The 22,359-nt window shown below is 42.9% G+C and overlaps 1 protein-coding gene across 2 annotated transcripts in view; it reads left to right on the top strand.

Moving 5' to 3' along the window:
- The window catches only part of LOC148018942 (neurochondrin family protein), a 117,102-nt gene that overhangs the window by 11,795 nt on the left and 82,948 nt on the right, over positions 1–22,359 (top strand). The window contains exons 2-4 of one of the 2 annotated variants that reach the window (XM_087701428.1): positions 16,803–16,977; positions 17,204–17,360; positions 17,447–17,586. In XM_087701428.1, coding sequence (XP_087557554.1) covers positions 16,803–16,977; positions 17,204–17,360; positions 17,447–17,586 — 472 coding nt within the window. Of the gene's footprint in view, positions 1–16,799; positions 16,978–17,203; positions 17,361–17,446; positions 17,587–22,359 lie in introns of those variants that run through there. The other variant, XM_087701429.1, reaches the window with a different exon arrangement.

Here is a 22,359-nt window from a genome sequence, read left to right as displayed (position 1 = left end):
GATCTACCTAGATCTGGGCCTTGGAGGTTTAGCCGCGACTTGGTGATGAGGCCTTCGTATTCCTTCTCACATGGATGCACGGAGCTAATGGCTTTTCTCCTGAGGTTTAGTTTCGGGTTCTCTAGTTCACTTTGTCTAGTGTTCTTTATTGCAGGTTACCTTTCAGGTGGAAATCTTGGATCTAGGATCCTCTACATCTTTTTCCTCTTCTTCTTCTTGCCTTGGTCACTTGGTCAGCATGGAGCCAACTCCCGAGATGGAGTGCGGACATATCCTTATGGTTCTCGATACCACACAAAGTCCGACATTCCTCCTCTGCATTGCATGTTTTCATCATCTTTGTACTAGGGCGCTTGGACAAGTGAATAATTTTCCCACGAGGGACACTGCTCAAGTGGCACCTGTTGCATGAGCATTCTTCAGCATGTAGCATTCCATCTCCACCTCACTCTTCTCTTCTTCTCCTTCTTGTGCTTGAGAGGGGGTGTTGAGAAATCCTTTACCTTTTACCCGGAATTTGCATTTTTGCGTTTTGCATTTAGGATTTGCAGCCCTAAAAAGGGGCGCCACCCTACACTGACTGTGCCTATTTATTTATAGACCACTCTCTCATTCATTCCTCACGGTTGATTCATTCAGTCCGTCACCTCTTCTCTCTAGCTTCTCCACTGCCCTCACACCCCTTCAGGAGGACATTGCAGTTCCTGGTTCGTGATTGTCTTCATCATCTTCCTTGTTCCCTTGTATCACATTCACTCCATGATTCAGAACTTCATCATTCCATTCATCAGAGTTTCTTCTCTCTTCTCTTCTCTTCTCCATGTTTGCTGAGTTCACTTCGTGTTCCTTCCTGCAAACCCTATTGTCTCACTGGTATGTCATCTTTCGACACCGTCTTTTGTGGACTTCACTCTCTGATACTCACCACTATGTCCTTTAGCATTTTGTATACTCTTTTTACTACATTGATTCATTTACTTCAAAGTTCCCTTCTTTCTTTGCTTGTGTTTGTGGTTTTTGCGTTTTGCGTTTAGGGTTTGAGTTTTGCATGTCACTATCTAAGTTCTTGTGTTTTAGTCATAGTTGTACCTTTTGTGTTTCCTCAATACAAACCCTAGCATATCTTCACATGGTATCAAAGCCGATGCTCTTGTAAAGAGTATCTTGCAAATATTGTGGAGTGCTAGGTTTTGTGTGAGACACACGAATGACTTGTAACCGAATCACAATGTCTCAATCACCTTCTTCTTGGGACCCAATGATGTCTTATTAGGCTTCTCCATCATTCCAGATTTCAGTCTCATGTCACAAGAGTTTCAAGAATACTTGTGCATCACGTATAGTTGAACTTACAACCATCCTACCAGCTTACTCCATCTAGAGTGGTTGGTGAGATTGGCCACCTCTTGGATCATGAAGGACATATGCTAAAGAAATGCACTAAACACAAAAAATACAAAACCAATTGTATGACAAGGCATAAACTGATAATACAGAACATAGTTAGGGTTAGGGTAACTCAAAGACAATGAACACAATGAATAATAAAGTGAATGACTATTGAATATACCACGCTCATGCAACAAACACACTATGCAGTGAATGTTAAACCTCAAACTCTCGTAACTTTAGGATTAAGGTAGAGGTTATGAGTTGAAGAGTGTGTTTTTCTTTGAACGGATTACGAAACACAGCACGACAGCCATTGTATATCGAACACTAGTAAACGTAGCTTTTGAAGTGGAATCTGATGTAGACAAGCAGTGAGGAGAGAGAGAGACTAAAAAGGCAGGTACTTGAGGAGAGAGAAACTGCAGCAAGCTAATGATGATGTGGCAGGTTGACGACAACAAAAACACATGCATGATAACACAGTAGGATGACAGCAGCAAAAACGCAGATATGATGACGCTGCAGTTCGTAGAGCAATTGTAGATCACAAACTCAGCAGTTTAGTTGTTCGCTAGCTGTAGACGATGTGATTGTTCAACAAATGCAATAGAAATCAATGTAGATTGTGTGATGTAGGCTGGAAATAGGTGCCATATTGATGTAGACAGCAATGGGCAGCTTTGGATGAGATGTCTTTTGCAAATGGGGTGTGCATAGCGAAGCTAGAGGGCATGAAACCTGCAAAAACGAGATTGAGGGAGGGTGGTGGATTGTATGCCTATTTATAGAAAGTTTGGGACACCCAAATTAGGGTTTTGCATGTGGGACACAATAACTCTCTAGGATCGTGTTTCTTTAAAAAAAAAAGTTTCTTCATTGATTAAACGTGTTTTGGGGTTGTTTAAGTCAAGCTAATGTATTTTTAGCTCTACACCCCCTTTCAGGCCTAAAACTGAGCCACGAGAAATAAGCTCTTCTGGTTATTTTCTTTTAATGCAAGGTGTCACACCCCAAAGCAGACATGGCATCGGGCAAAGGGTGTGCGTTGGTTGCGTAGTGACCTACCAAGACAATAGAGGCGATGGTTATATTACCAAAGGAGTCCAAGTGATCACCCCAGAGAGGCCAGGCATCGGACCAAGGGTGCTCGTTGGTTGCCCAAGGGCCTACCAAGTCCTTCAAAGGTAGATGGAGTCAACAATGGGCCTTTTTTTTTGGTGGGGCTTTGTTTTAGTACACAAGATTTAGCATTGAGGGTGTCAAATCAATTTTCGTCCCATTGAATCATTGTGCCCCAAGGTACGTGAAATAAGGATGGGTAGCTCCACTACCTTCATAAAATAAGCAAAACAATCCCTTACACAACTAGGATAACTGCCTAGGGATTACCTAAGTGTGAGTGTGTGCCAATCATATTAAAAATATGTGGAAAGAGAAGCAAGACAACTAGAGAGCAAGCAAAACAAGCAAAGCCAATATGCAGTATAGGAAATATTGCCTTTGGAGATTGCTATGGGCAATGCTACGAGTATGGTGGATCCAAAGTTGACCACTCCAAGGGTGACCGAAAAGGGATAAATGTGCACAGATGCATGTTTACATGAATAGAATGCCAATGCATTAGGTGATGGACATGGAGATGCAAGTTTTCATGCTCATGCAGAATGCGATGCAATGGTGTCACTTGGACAGTGCCCTTTGTCAAGAAATGATAGCAACCAGAGTGAGAGAATAGGGTTTGTAGGGAGGAGGATGGAATGTTTGGGGAAGAGCTACTTGCTATTTGAATTCATTAGTTAGAGAGAAGACTAGACGATAAAGAGATAGCGATTGAAAGATTGAGGGCAACAAGGCTTTGTCAGAAGTGGTGTAGCAATGGAAGTGTAAACATAAGCTGTAATAAACTGTTGAACACAAGACAAAAGAAAAGAAAGAGAGAAAGAAAGAACACAATACAGATGAGCACTTAGATGTATGCTCGGGAAACGGAACCCATATTCCAAGACATGAGACAGTATTGAAGCAATGTGAGTCACCGGTTGTGAAGGCACTGGCACATGCTCCCTCTCTCCAAGAACTGTTAGGTGATGTATGAATGTGGAGGAGGGAGCTTGAGAATATATAGGCCAAATAAATGCCAAAAATCTGACCGGTCGGACAGCATTAAATGCTGGCCGATTGGCTGCAATTAATGGCAAAACACAATAAATGATGGTGAATAAAATGCCTAAAATATCTCTATGCCTAGCTTGCTGTACCACATGTATAGACTCAACCCTGACTAATCTGCTAACACCCTCTCTCAGATCATGGGTGATCTGATACAATACAATATACAATGATAATGTCGCATCATAGTACATACAACAATGTCCATCATAGTAGAACCACGGATACCCAAGTAGTGGGTGCGCAAGCCACAACCAAGGTGCCTTGGAGAGAACCTGATGTCGATGTCGATCATACTAGCTCCTGAAGATAAAGAAGATCATAGTAGCTCTCAATGTCTGTCAACAATGTCTCTGATGTAGCACACGTGACTAACCTGTCGCCAATGCCACAACACATAAATCACCATGGATTCCCCTTCTTTGGCCAGACCGCCAAAGTGTCCCCTCATGTGAGCTCTAGACTAAGCCACCCGCTCTCTGTCACGTAACCAACCCATCATGAACCTGGATGTCAATCCTAGCTCCAAGATTTGTACTTGCCAGTGCGTAAGGGATGTCCCTCTGTGGATCCTGTGCATCTGTATAGAAATATAGATGAGGTACGGCTGCCCCAACTCACCACCCTCTCATACCCTCTCTAACATTGGAGAGTCGTGAGGGATGACCTGATCACCACCACTAGAAAGCAGTTGAGGAAGGGGCTACCAAGCCCTTTCCACGATCCGAAGAGAAGGATTCCTTCTGCACCTTGGACTTCGCCTTGGCCGGAGGATTGAAATCAGAATCTGAAGCAGATGAGGACTCGTCGGAAGAGTCCGCATACGGCTTCGTCTTCTACTTCTTTTTCTTTTGGAAGCCACTAACTCTTTGTAGTCCTTCCGCAAGTGGCCCTTCGTGCCACAGTGATAACACTGGGCCTTCGACTTCTTCGTCTTCAAACCCCTCTCTGAAGCTGCAAGAGCGTCACTTGAACCTCCATAATGTGACGGAAGCTGCCCCTGTAGTTGCAAAGTCGCCTCATGCTCAAGTAGCATTGAGGACATATGAAGAAAACTGACAGAAGTCGTAGATGTCTGCGGCCATAAAGCATTCGCCACTCCATCAAACTCACGAGGAAGCTTGTAGAGTACCGTACCAACAAGATGTGCCTGTGATAGGGCAGATTGCATAGTGCGAAGCTGGTCTTGGAGTTGGGAAACTCGAAGTAGGAATGATTGAATCGTATCTTTGGGTGCAAACTTCAATTGCTGGAGCTGGCCATAGAGAGTAACGGCCGGCATGGTGGAAGGAGCCTTGCACATCAACTGCAACTTCGACCATACATATGAAGTTGTTCTGCAGGAGGTGACCCCATCACTGCACTCCACGTGTAATAATCAGGTCCATGGAGCTTGTCATCAGTGGGATGTGCATGGAGGAGCCATGTGTAGAGGATTTAGAAAAGAAGTAGAGAAAAGAAGGTATTTGGATAGGGAATAGGGCCAAAACACAAGCACAGATTGCAAAAAGCAAGAGTCCACATACAGTATAACCCAAAATCTGATCAAAATAAGACAAAAGCTACTGTAAAAAGTCAAGAAAACTGTTAAAAACTGCCAAAACAGCAAAAACGGCTTGAGAATGCAAGGGCTCAGGCAGGAGGAGATGCTGAGGCACCAAAACGCAGGCTAAAACGGATGCACAGGCTGTATGGATGCTGATGTCAGCAAAAAACGCTGGCAAAACAGGTCGCGTGGTTGGAGCAGTAGTTGCCTGATCAGCAAGAGTGAAAACAGTTCTGAAATCAACAAGAAAACACAGCAGGAACACAAATCCTGAGCTTTGATACCACGTCAGAAGTGGTGCAACAATGGAAGCGTAAACATAAGCTGTAATAAACTGCTAAACACAAGACAAAAGAAAAGAAAGAGAGAAAGAAAGAACACAATACAAATGAGAACTTGCTGATTAACCTCTTAAACAGCCCCAAAACACACTAAAAATGCTCTTTTAGAGTAAAACCCTAAAACGGGGAGCGGTTCGAGAGAGTTCGGTAGTGGAAACCCTAAAATGGGGAGCGGTTCAAGAAAGTTTAGTGGAAACCCTAATTTTTAGGGCGCCCTTTCACATCTATAAATAGATAGGCTGCCCCCATTCAGCAATCATCCTTGTTTTGCAGGTTACACCAGCCCACACACCCTCTATTGCTGTTGGCGCCCAGTTTCCAGCCTGCAGCTTGCCTCCATTTGCTGTCCAACCATCATCGACTGCAGCCACATCATCTTCAGCCTGTCCATTGCTATAGGCGACAGCTTTCAGCTGCTGGCGACTGCTCCAAACTGTCCCAGACTGCTGTTCAGCCTGCTGTCCATCATCTCCAGGTTAGCCAGCCAACGTTTTCAGCATTGCAGGCCCTGACACTCTCAGACACTGTCTCAGCCTGCTGTTTACAGCAGACTGTGTAGAGTTTCCAGCCCCCGATCAGTGGTACACTGCTGCGTTTACCAGTTTCCAGCCTCCAGACTGCTGCGTTTTGGTGACCAGCTTGTTGCCATTCACTATTCAGCACTACACTCCGACTGGTGGTCACAGACTTGGGATCCGTCTTCGGTGGACATCACACTCCAACATTGCTCTGCCCTTGAGCACACTGTACATTCTTACATTCATTTATAGCATTCATTCACTTCAGAGTTGTGTTCTCTCTCTCCCTTCTTCTGTTTGTGTTTGAGTTTTGAGTTTTGTGTTTAGGGTTTGAGTTTTGCCCTCTATGTCTGTGTCTGTGTCTTTGTGTTTCTGTCGTGGTCGTACACTCTGTGTTCTCAGTGCAAATCCTAGCAGTCTTCTTAGCATGGTATTAGAGCCGGTGCTCTTGTAAAGAGTATCCTGCGGATATTGTTGAGAGCTAGTCTTTGTGCGAGGCACATAATACGACTCGTAACCGAATCACAATGTCCCAGACACCTTCTTCTCCAGTTCCTATGATGTCTTATCAGGCTTCTCCATCATTGGAGGCCCTGAGATGGCATTATGGACTCGGTGAGGAGGACGACACTCCACCTTTACCAGATTTCACTAACATGATAGAGGAGGACTTTGAGGAGTACTATTGCAACAAGGACGGTGATATTTACACCCCTTCTACTAGTTTTGCTACCACATCCGGACCGGTTGGTGAGGCTGGCCACCTCTCCGATCGTGGAGGACATATGGCATTCGGAACGTCTGGCGATCCATCTTCATCATCTCAGCCAGGTCCATTGTCAGGTTTACACAATTCTTTTGTGTTGCATGAATCAAAACCCTTGTGTGTTTCTTCTTTTGAGGTACAGGATCCGGATGGCTTTGCGTATGTAAACTTCAATAGAGGGGGCTCACGAAGCAGATGGAATTCATGTACATCTACAGCTTTTGTTTCATTTGAGCATATCACACACACTTCTCACTTCCCTTGCATCCCACCCTCTTCTATATCACACCTTGATCATCTCTCACCATCTTTCCAAAATCTTGGATTATACTCTATATCTGCATCACACACCCTAGGGGTTGGATCTACTATCTCTGCTCCTAGCACCTTTTCCTTCTCCACCCCATTCTCTATCTCTTTGCACCACGGTACTTCGTTAGGGGGAATGCCACCCTTTAACACAGTGCCTCTCACCTTTCAGCAAATGAGCACACCCATAACTCCTGGGTCGACTGTGATGGGCATCCCCCTTACTATCTCTAGCTTCACATCTCCCATGACCACTCATACACAGGGGTTTCTATCCTTAGCTTATGGTGCGTCTTCACACTCTCCTTGGGTTACACCTACGCAGGGATTCCCATCTTTTGCTCTCGTGTTCCCATCCCACCTCCTTGGGTTCCTCATGTGGCTACTATGCCCATGCCTAGCCAGCTTATCCCTACCTATGGATCCACCTTGCACACTACCTGCATACTTGGTGGGCACTCTGGGGCCCATTCCCAAGTGTACTCCACTCCCCCATCCTACCCCCTCTGCACTTTTTCACACTATTCATCTCCGAGCACTACCACTCTTGTTGCAACGGCCAAGAATGCCTTCACGGATAAGACATGTTTTAACGGGTCAAATTTCACTACTTGGTCGAATTTCATGCAACAAGTGCTCGAGTCTCAGGGTCTTTGGGACCTCGTCATTGGTCTAGAGCCTATGTCGGACCCTCGACTAGCTCACCTTGACTACATCCGTCAATGGAGAGTCCGCAATGCTACAGCCAATGTTGAGCTGATGCAGGGATTGCTTCCTGAGTTTCCTCTCAGTTGCAGCACTCGTTAGAGCATTGGAGTCATCTTCTCGACCACTATGCGGCTCATGATCGTACTCGATGCATCAATCTCAACTTTGAGCTTTAAGAGTTCTCTCTTAAGGAAGGGGATGATCTGAAAGTCAAGCTGGCTGACTATAGGCGGTTACTTGTTGAGTTTGCCACTACTGGCTCTCCAAAGTCAGTTGACGATCAGGTTACATTCTTCTTAAATAAGTTGCCCGCAAAATACTTTAATTTCATTCAACACATCATCTCCCAACCTCGATTGTCAACCTTCTACGGGTTTGAGTGCCAGTTCTTGCGTTACGCAAGGCTACACGATCAAGTCCGCAAGAAATCCTCATCATAGCCTTATTCAGAGTAGAGGGGGTTGGTTGCCTCTTCTTCGGGAGGGAAAACCACCAGTAGCAAGAACTCGCTAGATGCGAAGGCAAGCTAATTAAAGGGTGACTCCTGTTCCTTAGACGGACCCAAAGAATCAAGATCTCTTTGGCAACAGCTCTCTAAGAAAAACCGGTTTTGCACACACTTCTAGAGAGCAGGCCATGTGGACGAGGAGTGCCGCTCCAAGGCCCAAGGTCTTCCACCTAAAAAGCCTCAGCAGACCGCTGCGACTCCACAGTTCAGTGGGGCTACGGCTTTCGCTTCTGCCCCATCTGCTCCTCCAGCCCCCACCGCGACTGCTGGACATGTGGTACCCGGACAGCCTCAGCGGCCATCCTTCTCTACTTCTGAAGGATTGGTTGATTGGTCTGCCGGTTCCGAATCCGTTGCACTTCATGCATCTATCTCACCTTCCTTCCCACCTCGTTAGGCGTTCCCTTGACAGAGCCCTGCTACTGGACGTACGCGATGGTGGCCACCTTCTTAGACTAGCATGTCTCTAGGTCCTTTCGGATACTCTAGGTACTGCAAAGCACGGAGCATTTTCATTCCTTTAAGAGACATATGCCCCAAATGAGCATGCCAAAGGGATACATGGGGAATAGAACCCACAGACAAAACATGATTCAATGTAGCTTGAGATACAAGTAAGGGATAGAGGCTGCCAGACTTGGCATCTCTTGCAAGCACAAGTCTGCCGCGAGTAATCTTCCATGCAGAGTCTTCAAAAGACACAAAATACCCTGTATCATCAAGTTGTCTAGCTGACATAAGGCTACGAGTCAACGTAGGTACATGGCATACATAGTGCAAAACAAAAGAACTGCCAGAAGGAAACTGCAGCCTAACATCTCCAATGCCCACAATGTCAAGAGACCTGTCATCACCAAGACGCACAGAACTAGACATAGTACGATAGGTATGAAACCAATCTCTACAGGGTATCACATGAAAGGACACACCCGAATCCAAGAGCCAGTACTGTGCATACATACAATGTATCTCAAAAGCCTGTAAGGCATCGAATGAAGAAGCTGCAAGTATGTAATCATCATCGGAATCAGTGGCTTGCACAACATTAACCTCTTCTATCTTTACATTGGACTTTGCAGGTACAATACTGTGCTCAAAAGACTTTTCCTGCACTTTTTCTTTTCCCTTTTCCTTGCGCTTATCATCGCGCATTTTATGGCACTGAGGCCTAATATGTCCTGTTTTCCCACAATAATAACAGGTAAGATCAGACTTCCGTCCATGGGACTTATTGCGACCACGTGACTTGGACTTGGACTTTTGAGAGTCCTTGCCCTTATGATCATTATCATGCCTACCATGTCTGCCACCTCTAACGGTCAATGCATGTGAAGAGCGGGAAGCATCATTGTTTCTCTTGTTGATTTCCTCAATCAATAAAGTACTCTCAACATCTTTGATTTTTAGCCCATCAAGCTTGTTCGTCATATGGCAGTACGGAAGACATCCCATGATTCAGGCAAGGTGCCAAGCAGAAACAACAGGTGCAAGTTGTCTTTGAACTCAATATTGTGACAACAGACTCTTCATGATAGCATGAAACTGACTGAAATGAGATGAAAGGGAGGTCCCCTCCTTTATGCGAAGGTCCATTAACTGCTTTAGCCAATACATCTGTGACGCAGGACTCTGCTGCGCATAGAGCTCCCAAATCTTCTCCCATAAATTCCACGCACTCTGATTTTCATCTTCAACAACATTATGATGGACCTCTTCTGAGAGTGACAAAATAATGGTAGACTTGCATAGCTCATCAACTTCCATCCAAACATCATCATCCATATCCTCAGGTTTAACACCCTTGAAATGCAAGGGTTTAATCTGCAACTTCTGCACCAAAACCTACCATATTTGGGACTTCCAATATGCATAGTTGGTACCATCCAACTTGGCAATGTTAAAGAGAGCTGTATCTTTCAGATGACCAGCCATACTGTCCCAAAACAAAGCAAAAAAGCAAAATTGTAGGTTGTTGTAATTAGCAGAAAATGCACTAAAACCACTGCTAAAAGTGGCTGAAAGAGTGGATTTCACCAAGAGAAGCACTTGTCCACCAAATATGACCAAGATAACATCAAATAGTAAGCATTGCCCTCATAGAAGTGCTCAAAATCTGCAGATTTTAGCTTGCTATAATAAAGGACAGTAGTATGTAAAACTATCCCAAAATGAAGCAATCATTGATACATATGTCACTGCAAGTGCCAGGTAGCAAGATACATCCAATAGTGAGTGTCCAGGGGCAATAAGGTACCAAGAACTGTCAAACCAATCACCTTTCAGGCAAGAGACATCTCATAGGTCTAGAAGTCATACATGTAATAGGTCTCGGGGTGAAACCAACCTTCCTTCTTGGAATGGGTGGTGATAACCTGATTTAAGAGTCAATTACAGCAATAAATAAATGCACATAAAATGAAATACACACTTTACCATAACATTCTTGGACCATAGACACCCTATCGGCCCTAAAATTGGCGCCCCTTGCGGTATTTCTTTAGCTTTCATTCAATTGGAAGGAGTACAACTCGAGATTCTTCAATCTCCTCCTGCTAACCAATTGCTCTTGCTATCATAAATGACCAGCAAGCCTTTTGGGTCATTTGCCCCTTGATTCACCCATGACTTCTTCTCCAATTTGACCCTTGGCTGGCCAAATGCTGCCCCAAATCAATTTGGGATGGGCTGGCTCCTGAAATCCCTTGATAATCTTCTATTATCAGCTGCTGATTTCAGTCCCTTGAGCCTTCAATCTCTAGCACGGATCCCAAGATGACTACTAAACCCTAATTTTTGCTGTAAATTAGGGTTTACTGCAGAAATTACAGATCAGCCCACCAAAAATGACTGGGATCTCCTCCGAATGGCTAAGAATTGCTGAGAATGGCTGAGCATAGGCTGAAGGAGATGAGAGAATGCTATAGAGAGAGAAAATTTTGAGATTTGTTGCGAGGAACTGATCAAAATCAGTTAGTGCCCTGCTGTACCAACCCCAAACAGATGCAGCAACAACAATAGGAGCATTAGAGACTGTGATCTTCAGGAGAAAGTGCATTAGTAGCAATTGCTAGTTTCCCAGGGTCAAGAATATGCAATCTCCATCACCAAAATTGTCTCCAATGTTTGGAAAATGGCCCCAAAAGCTGGCAGCAACAGTCCAACACCTCTTTCCAACAGCTCCAAAAAGAAAACGAGATGTCCCTCTCCCTTCAGCCCTATTTAGCCTTTCCCCCACTTGCATGAAAAGTTTTGCCAAGTGGTAGCTTTCTTAATCCATTTTCAGCAATTTCCAGTAATTTAATTAATTTTCAGAATTAATTAATTCTGAAAATTAATTCAGCCCTTAATCCATGTCCAGAAAATTGACCTTGCCTATCCAAAAATTAATTGGCTAGGCCATTTGCAACCCAAAGTGGTCCCATGCATTAATTGACCCTTGGACAAGCATTAATCCATTAATTAATGCCTAGTCCCTAGTGTCACCACTGACACTTAATGGCCAATTAATGGTCCTAGAGACAAACTGACACCAAAATTCACCTAAAATCAAACAAGTGTAACTTGTTACAACTTTTTCCTTTGACACCTATCTTTTTCACAGGGTCCTTTGGCCTTCAATTGTAAAAAAAAGTAGCTTGCACCTCACATGTGCAACACATGTGCATCTTTTAATTGCACATTTGATTAATCCTTTAATCAAATGTCAATTAAACATAAGCAAAGCATCAAATTTTCACGTCCTCGTGACACGGGGTAAGAGAAGAGACCAAGCACAAGCACAACTGATAGAGCAAGAAGCTCAATACATAACCATCCAAGATGCATACAAAACCTACAAACCTGTGACAGAGATAGGTGCCTACCCCAATAGGCGTATCAAATCAGCCCACTACAGAGAAATTGCAGACATAAAGCTCTCAAGAGAGCAAATGCATGTAACTGTTCCACAAGCTTAAGCTCATTTGTAAATAAGACTTTGTGTACATCCGAATATACCAAGAGGCTCCCACTGGAAGTGAAGTCAGATGCAAAGAGAGCAAGCAACACTCTAATACATCAAATACATAGCATCAGACATGCCAAATCCTAGTAGGGTACATCCGGAGCATAAATCCCAAGCTATCTCAGACCTGTAAAGCATAAGCCTGAAAACATTCAAAGAGCACGTAACTGATAACCAAATGTAATGCCCAATAGATCCAAAATGCTCAAATATATCTGGAGATGAAGCTTCAAGTAGCTGTCAAGCATGGGCAAACCAAGTGGCATCCATATCTGACCAAAGCATAAATGCAGGAGGCCTAAATGTCAAGCAGTGACAATAGGCATAGACCGGTCCAAAGCATGCCAACTGAAGCCAAATGCCAGTGAAGGACGACCAAGTCGGAGCCTAATCCCAGCTCAAAAGCATTCCAGAACTAAGAAGTAGGATTTGACAACCTCCAAATACATCGGTATGATCATTCAAACCTCCAGTAAGCACCCCGTGTCCATGAACCAATGCATACACCAAGTAAATGAGCTTCAGCCCACTGTATTACAGCAAGCAATTTATTGTTAAATGAAGCTCAAACAGTGCTAAAATCTGCTCCAAATCAGTCCCAAAGCATGGACATAGCATCCCATAACATCCGGGCATCACCGGGCATCAATAGGCATCAAACATGCAATGCCAAGAAGCATCAAATAGTAAATGTCAAGTGCTGCCCTGTTTTGACAGTCCTGGGACTGTGCATACAGCAAAGGGCTGAAGGGGGAAGCACTCGAATCGATCACCAAGAGCCAAGCACTGATGCCGGGGAGTTGAACAATGCTCGGGAAGGTTTCCAAGAGTGCCGTGAAGCCGAGGAAGAGTAGGGAAATGCCGGGAGCAGGTCAGCCCCGCCCTCTAAAAATGTGCCGAAAATTGCGTTGGCTGTTCTTGGGGGCTGGGGGATTTGCAACAGTCCTTGGGGACACTTGGCAATGTCGAGGGGGCTCCAATGCACCCGAGAAGAAGCCGATGAAGGTTGGGAAGCTTGAGGAGGAGGCGGGAGATCAAAACATACCTGCAAATGAAGGTGCCATGGTTGCCATTGAAGCTCGGGTTGAAGCTCTTCAAATCTGGGCTGAAGAGAATGCCGGGCAAGCTCCAATGTCTTTGCTCTGATACCAGTTGAAAGGGAAGTTGTACCCAAGAGGAAGAAGCTTGGCGGTGAGAGCTATGGCAGATGGAGAGCAAGAGTTAAGAGAGAGAGAGACTCAAAACTGGGAACTCCAACCACAATGTGTGGCCGGGCCCTCCTTTATTCAAACTGTCACTAAAAGAATAAAGAATAAGTGACTGTGACGGGGACCTGCCACCTGTAGTGTGCAGTGGCGGGTACTGTCAGTGTAGTAATACACGGGCGGCTACGCGGAGGTGCCTTTATCCCCAACAGAATTTGGATGAGCCGTAGCCTTCCAATTTGGATCCATGGGAGTAGAAATGGTATAACATTCTTGCATCTCCAAAGTAGTCAACATAGATTAGATATCCAATTGGTAAATTGGCCATTGCCTATGGTTGGCAAGAGCTAATATTGTTCGAATGGTGGCCATATGATCTGTGGGTGCAAAATGAAAATCAACACTTGGCCTCTGCGCAAAACCCTTGGCAACTAAACGTGCCTTGTGCTTGTTGAGTGCGCCATTACTGAGGTACTTGATGTTAAAGATCTACTTGACTTCAATCAGCTTGTGATGAATGGCCCGAGGCACAAGATACCAAGTGCCGTTCCGTTCAATAGACTCCAACTCTTGCTTCATGACCCTTTATCAATGATTGTAATGCTTCCTTTATTGATGTAAGCTCCTTATCCTGCATGGCACGGGTTATCAAACCATAGCTAGTACAAATAAGCTTGGTGGATTGTGTGTGGTTCCTTCGAGATCGCCGTGGGCCATCCTACGGTTGCCATTCCTCGGGAAGCTCCTCAATCCTTGCATCACAAAGTGTATCACGAGCCCAACAAGGAGGAGACTGATATTCCACTCGTCGCTCTGCCTCTGCCGATGTCTTTGGAATATCTACTGGTGGGGAAGCCAGTGGAGAAGCAATCTCATCATTTGTAGGTGGAGCCTCAAGTGTCATAGGGTCCACTGGAACTGGCTCAAGTGCCCAACTATCATGTGGATCTCCATGAATAGGGCGCTTCTCACCCCCTTTGAAGCTGAAAACTTCAAAAACTGCACATCTCAGCTCATATAGACATCTTGTGAGATGGGATTGTATATCATGTACATGTGACTGAGAGTTCTAGCCAACAAATACTAGTTTCTTGGAAGCCAGATTGAACTTATCTCTCTATTTCTTTGGAATTTGAATATAGACATCACATCCAAAAACATCTTGAAGTAGGAAACATCTGACTTTAGCTCAAAATACGCCTCAAAAGGAGTCACACGTGTAATGGCAGATGTGGGTGATCGATTTAGAGTATGAACAGGCTACAACCGTGGCCACTACTTTGGCCCAAATACATAGAGGTGTTTGTGGATGCTTCATCATAGTTCAAGCCATCTCGATCACACACCTATTGTTCTGCTCCAAAATACCATTGTCTTGAGGAGTGTTCATATTAGCATGCTCTTGATGAATCCCTTAGTTTGCACAAAACTGCATTCATTGGAGACAAACTCTCTGTCTTTGTTGGATCTCATTGTCTTAAGCTCCTATCTGAATGGTTTGCCTCTAAGATGAGTCAACCCTTAAAATGTGAGAAAGCTTCCGATTTGGGTGCTAGAAAATATGCCCATATGAAATAACATACAAAACTTACTAATCTAATTAAAAACTTAGATTAATAACTAAATAAACTAATTAAACTATCTAAAGCTAACTAACTAACTAAACTAAACTAACTAATCTAATCTAGCTTATTAAACTAACTAATCATAAATAAAATTAAATAAAAAATTAAAATAACATAAAAAGTTTACTAATCTAGGTGAATAAACTAACTAACCAATTAAACTATCTAAAGTAAGCTAACTAACTAAACTAACTAAACTAAATCAATAGATAAAAAACTAAAATAAACTAATCTATTCTAATCTAAGGTTTGTAACTAAAACAAAAAATTAAACTAACCCTAAACTATAACTAACCCGTGCTGTAATTATCCACAATCAACATATAGTAGAGACTCCCCTTGAGTGACTGTGTCCTCATCGGTCCACAAAAATCTATAGAAACAAATTCTAAGGGCTCCTTTGTCCGTCTAGAAGCCTTGTTGGAAACGCATCTCTATGATGTTCACCACGGATGCAAGAGCCACATGGTGGATGGCTCGCCCCAACATTTGGCAGTCCACACACAAGCTGGTCACGAGGTACCTTCCTAAGGTACTAGTAGTTGAGATGGCTGTATTGAGCATGCCATTGCTCAGACTGAATTTAAGAAGTAAGAAGAAGAGAAAGAACTCTGCACCTTAACGACACCATTCTCCTTGCCCTTGGCAAAGCACCTACCTCGTCTTTCCATCAAGAACCCAAAAGGAGTCTTTGTCAAACTCAACCGTGGGGCCAAGTCCACAAATCTTGTGCATCGAAAGGAGATGATAGCAAGCTGGGAACATAAAGAACCTTTGAAGTGGGAGCACCACCATGCCCATCTGGAATTTGGGCAATACTGTCTGGAGAATGAGTCATGTGGCAGGAAGTGCTAATGTCCACAATCCACTCTCGAGTTTGTAGGGCCATCAACATTGCATCATACAGATCTTGTGAAGAAAGCTCAATAACCTCCACACATAGAAACGCTGCTGATGAAGGAGGAGCCACCCCTCCTGAGTACTTTGTAGTCTTCTTTTTCTCCTTGGTGTCCTTCTTATCCTTATTAGGACAATCTTTCTTCTAATGGCCCGGCTTACCATAGATGTGGCAAGTAGCTTTGTGATGTAGCTAGGCCATTTCCTTTGCTTGAAAAATTCTATGTACAGGGGAATTTAGTGTTGGTTTAATTTTCACTTTGAGGCGCATTCAAAATTCAGGTGCTGACTTCGATTTGTATGATGGACATCATTCATGGTGTCTTATACGATCAAAAGTTCATACCTGTTTCTATTCTTAAGAGAGTGGTCATGGAAAAAATCAAGTAGGACTCAGAAGGTTGCACATGAGTGCAAGGGAGTTATCTTGGATGTAATATTCATGGCATCAGCATAAAGCATCTTGAATAAGCTAATAGGACATGTAATATCAGCTGAAGAGATGTTCATACCATCTATCTTGTAAGATTTCTGTCTTATAGATAAATATCAATGTCAAAGATATAGATATAGTTTAGTTCAGGAATAAGGTTCCACCTTAATCTTACAGAATATAATCAGCTCTTTGATCATGCCTTAGACCAGTGCTGTACCTTAACAATTGTTGAATTCTTCACATATGCTTGTTATTATGCATTGGTTGTGACATACCACTGGTTTAAACCTGTCAACTGCTAAATTCTAAACATATGTTAATTATTGGCATTGGTTTTCAAATATATATATTAACTTTACATTTCCATCCAAATTTACAGGATACTGCTGGGGCCCTAGAAAGCTGCTTAAATTTTCTGAAGGGTAATACAGATGAGCAACGGTTAGTGGGACTATTACTTGCAACAAAGTATGTGCGAGGAGATGATCGGGAGTCTATTTTGAAGGTTTTTGATGCAATTGGCATCCAATTTTTTAATCGACTCTTTAAATCTGGTGCCTTTCATTTCTGATGCAATGTCAAGCTGAAAATATGTGTATCCAGTGTCATGTCACCTCTGGCATCACATGTGTATGTGCTTTCTGCTTATGGAGGATTCAATTTCTGAAAGGCTGGTCAACAATGTTTTAACCATGTTATTGGCAACATATTTGTGACATCAAAGTTCTGATTTGTATCAATAATCTGCTTGGTATATTCAAAGTTGTATGTTGGTTGTAGGAATAGAAGTGACAAATCATGGGACCAAAGTACAGGATCAACCTTACCTGCAGCTTGCACTTTCTGTGCTGTCAGCATTTTGCCGGATGCCGGAGCTTGCATGTTTGGATGATATTGTTGCTAAGGTTCCGGCCCTTATACAGATATTAAAGACAAAGTATGCTCCTTCTCCCAATTTTGAAGTTTCTGGAGTCATATTATGAAAGAGTATTTTAGTGAATGCTTGTGATGTACTTCTTCCAGGCCTATGGACACTATTGTCATGGAGTGCCTTGAGAGTCTTCTTGGGATTGGAACTGCTTCTGAGAGAGGCCTCGTGTCTCTGATGAAACATGGATGTTTTTATGTAGCTATTCAATTTCTTGCCAAGTCCTGCAGTACAGGTATGGCTGTTATCCAAGGCTTTGTTTACACTATCGTTTGTAGGCATTTATGAGACAGGCAGTGTTGGTACTATGTCCCCAAAACCCAGTTTTCCTGACTCCTCTCACATGGGATCAGAAGCGTCCAAGTCATACACATGATATGAAATGTAGAATCATTATTTCTGTTTTCTAGCTGGCGTTTGTGAAAGCCTGTGCAAAATGATAGCTCCACTTGAGGTTTGTGAAAGCCTGTACAAATGATAGCTCCATCTGAGGCTCCCACTTCCTGCCCACCACTTGCACTTCATCCCCAAGGCACCTTTAGCACCATGATTGAATCCTCTGGCTCTTCCCGCTCCTTGGACTTTGTCTGTTGTGGCTTGCACCCTTATCATCATGTCAGTAATCACCACTAACATTGCTCCTGGGAGTGGAACCTCTACTATCTGTAGCAATAACCTGCTATATTTGGAAACATGACTAGCTCTAGAACAACCTTGAAACATCAAAATTGTAAGCAGATGTCTGGGCAAGAGAGAGGTGCAAATATGGTCTCAAAACCACTAAAGCCCTCCGCCCTCCAAAACCCCAAATCTTGCCAGCAACTCCTTGATATACATTAAGTAATTGCGATCTGCTGAATTAAACTTGCAATTCATATGTGCAATAGGATTACACTTTTGCTGAAGCACTGTACCAAAGCAAAGTTGGTTGCATCACTAATGAACACCCACTTAGCAATTCCTTGTCATACATTTATTAATTGCACCTTACAGAATTTACCTTGTGATTGATATAGGCAAGGGGCTGACCCTTTTGCTGAAGCACTGCACCTGTGGTGAAGTTGATCGCATCATTATTGAATGTCATAATGCTTCTCTATTGCTTGGTCTTTGCACCTCTCAACACATTTTGAGGGGAATTGAGATACTGGAGAATTAGTCAGTGTGCATGCTACATAGCTACCAAGAATGGGGAGGCCTCATTCTTGGAATGGGAATACAACCCATCAAAAAATAGTTCAAGTCGAAAATCTTTCATAATTCTGAAATGAACGACTTCACAAGTATCCAAAGAGACTCTAGAAGCACACTCTAAGTGTCATATTACACTATTGAAACGGTGCAACATATATTTAGGATATATTACTAGAAAAAGTCAAAGACTCGAGAGCCATGTATGTTTGAATGATGAAATACACATCATGAAAGAGCCAAGGCTCAAATGGCAAGGCCAATATTCGGTACTACCCCTAGGTTTGAGGTGAATATCACACATGTAAGACTCCATCAATTTCTTCATGTGCGCCCTATAAAAACAGCCACTAACCAAGGCTAGAGTCCGGATGTATGCCCGGGTGTTCCATGCTTGGCACATTATGACACTTGTATAAAATTTATTATAGAAATCCTCATTGTCAGGCACAAGCACACACACTTCGCCTTATTTAAATTGTGATCTATTTTTAATGGAATACTTTTTTCACCATCTTTCTCTTAGTAGCTAGTTTTTAGATGTCCAGACTACCAAAGCTTCTTGGACTTCTAGGTCCATTCTAAACTAATTTTTTGGAGTTGGAGTTGGATTTAAGTTTTGTCTTTGGTTTTGAGTTTTCTTAACTTGTCCTTGCTACCTCTTCTGAGAAGAAACAAAAGAGCCCTCTCTATGGAGCAGATACTATGAAACTGGTCAAACAGCCAAGTGCAATGCAGTAGTTGACTCAAATTCATAGAATATAGGCATAGTAGATTGTGAGATCACTTATTGCACAAAATGGAAGTACTTTTTTGAGAAAACTTGTTCACGAACAATGTGATCTATCATCAGGGGACTTAGGAACTTAGGTGATACAAAATTTGGCAAGAAGCCACTAACACTTTACTAACTTGACCTTAAGGCCATTAAGGTTTATAATTTTTAAGGTTTTGAAGCTCATAGTTGAGGTTTATACGATGGATCCTATCTCAGTCCACATAATAGTTAGTTAAGTGTTCCCACTGCTCTGAAGCTAGATCAAAGTGTTGTAGATGTGATCAAATTCTTGCAGACTCCATCCATCTTGCCTTTCTACCATGGAGATCAAGTTAATTGCAGAGGAATTTCAGCAAATGGTACTCAGCCCAAATATATAAGCCAAGTCTTGTATAAATAGTGACACTAAACTTTAGAGCATGAATGATTTCTAATGTCACGGAGACGTGAAATTTTAGATGCTTTAATCTTGTCGATAACATTTGATTAAGTTATTAAGCAAATGTGCAAGGTTGTTTCGCACATGGCTGTTATTTTATGGTAATAGGCCAAGGACCCCGAGGATGTAGTGGGTGTCAAAGGCAAAAATTGTGATTAGTTATTCCAACTGGGTTTTGGTGGTCAGCCAACTAATGATTCTTTACTCAAAAAATGATCAGTAGCCTTCCCTCTCTCTCCCATCAACTGAAAACTAGTTGAATGGCTGAGACCTAGCTCCCAAAAACGTTTTCTCAGCTTGCATGGGCATTTTTGCCAAGTGGCAACCTTCTAAATTCATTTTTCAGTATTATCCAGTCATTAAATTAATTTTCAAAATTATACAATTTTGAAAATTAATTTCAGCCCTTTTGACCTTGTCCAAAATTGAATGTGCCCATCTATAATTAAATTGGCTAGGCCATTTGCAACATGGAATGGTCCCTAACCTTTGTTGACCATTAGATTGGCATTGATCAATTAATCGAGGGGCAGGCGATAGTATGGAGACACCTTCTAGGGGCCGGCAACAACATTGTTGATTAGGAAATAGCATTTTGGGGATGCTTGGCAGTAGGTGATTGCATTAAATGTAGGCTAGAGCAGGTAGTAGGCAGATTTTAGGGTTTTCTTACGAAGAAAATCAGATTTCTCTTGCATCTTGGCTTTCTCTCACCTTCTCTAGGTCATTCTCAAGAGATCTCAACTTATTGTAGCCATTTGGAGTAGATGTTAGCCAGATTTGGTGGACAGTAGATGAAATTCTGCTGTAAACCCTAAATTTCTGCAGAAATTAGGGTTTAGGAGTCACCTTGGGATCCATGACAATAGGAGAAGGTAGTGGATACTGAAATCAGCACCTAAAATTTGTGAGTTGTCAGGGATTTTAGATGCCAAGCTATCCATTGTAAATTTGGGGCAACATTTTGGCCGGTTGGGGTCCAATTAGGGCAAGTCTTGGGCCAAATTCAAGGGGCAAATTGCCCAATTTGTTTGCTGGGTCCAACAAGGGGTTTTTGGATCAGCTAGGGAGATTGTGGAATCTCGGCTTGTAATAAATCCATTGGCAATTGAAAATAAAGAAATACTGAAAGAGGCGCCATTTTTGGGGTCAATAGGGTGTCCATTGTCCAAGAATTTTGAAGGTAAAGTGTGCATTTCAATTTACATTCATTTGTTGATTGCTGCAATTAAGTGCTTGATTAGGGAATTACCACCCTCTCGTAGAAGGAAGGTTGGTTTCAACTAACAATTTCTTCTTTTGAGTGGTGTCACGTATTTGGGGATCAATGAGCTTGATATCCTTGCCGACTATCAACTATGGTGCTGGAACATAACCAAAAGGTCCACTAGTTTTAGCCATACGGGCAAACTATGTTACCAAATGGTTAACACTCGGGAGGGGGAATGCTTGGGTAGGTAACCCATGAAAGGAGTATGCCAAAATTGCTTTGTTTGGAGGACAAGCCTCCACCATTAATGCATCTCCTCTACACCTGGGTGTGCAAAAGTAGAGAACTTGCAGGGAAAAGATGTGTCTATGTTTAATGATTTCCCAATGTGGTGTGTAGTGGAATAGGTGGAATGGTGAATGGTGATGTGAAAGATGGTGTGAATGAAGATGTAGAAGTAGTGGAAGGGAAGTGCGAGATTGAAAATTGTGGTGTTGAAGCAATTGATGTGAATGATAAGATTCATTTTGAGGTGGAAATTTAAAAGTAGATTGTGAGCCAAAACCTTCTATTGCCATTGAGCTAAAGGGAGTAAAATTGCGACTTGTGGTCTAGTTTTTGCATGATATACAAGAGATGTTGACGGTTGCAGAGGGAAGCATTAAAACAATCCAACATCGTGCTATGTTTTATGCTAACTAGGATCATACTCCTCGAGAGCTCTAGGAGGGGATGTGGGTTTACCCTAAAGTCCCAAAGACTCCAGTTCGGTATTTACTACAAGTACTATGGATGATCTTCAAGATGTTGTGAATCTTTCCAAATTACCAAGAAGGTAAGTAGCGTGCCCTACTAGTTAGATTTACCTCCGTACATCCGTTTCAACCCTTGTTTCATGTGAGTCATTTGAAAGAATGATTGGGACAAGGTAAATTGTGTAAAGAAATACCCTAACATAGAAACACAAAAAGAAATCGTACGAGCCTGTAAGAACTCATCCATCCTATTGAACCAAGACTGCGGCGCTTGCTTCAACCCATAAAGAGCTTTCTGCAAGCGGAATATCTTATCCCGCGGATTCTCAGAAGGAAAGCCTGGTGCTTGCTTCACATAGACTTCCTCCTCGAATAACCATTCAGGAAGGCACTCTTGACATCCATCTGATGTATCGGCCAACCGTGGTGAGCGGCTAGCACGAGAAGCAACCTGAAAGATGTCAACCGCGTAGTAGGGGCAAAGGTCTCTTCATAATCAATGCCATGCTTCTGTTGAAACCCTTGTAGTACAAGGCGAGCCTTGTACTTGTCTAAAGTCCCATCAGCTTTTAGCTTGGTCCTAAAAATCCACATTGTCCCGATGATTTTCTTGTGGCTGAGATGATCCACCAACG

This window comes from Lygodium microphyllum, chromosome 20, assembly GCF_053477565.2.
Source record: "Lygodium microphyllum isolate KBCC chromosome 20, Lygodium_microphyllum_v1.1.10, whole genome shotgun sequence".
Taxonomy (NCBI): Eukaryota; Viridiplantae; Streptophyta; class Polypodiopsida; order Schizaeales; family Lygodiaceae; genus Lygodium; species Lygodium microphyllum.
The sequence above is the reverse complement of the archived record's forward strand: the minus strand, read 5'-3'. Positions and strand labels throughout refer to the sequence as shown.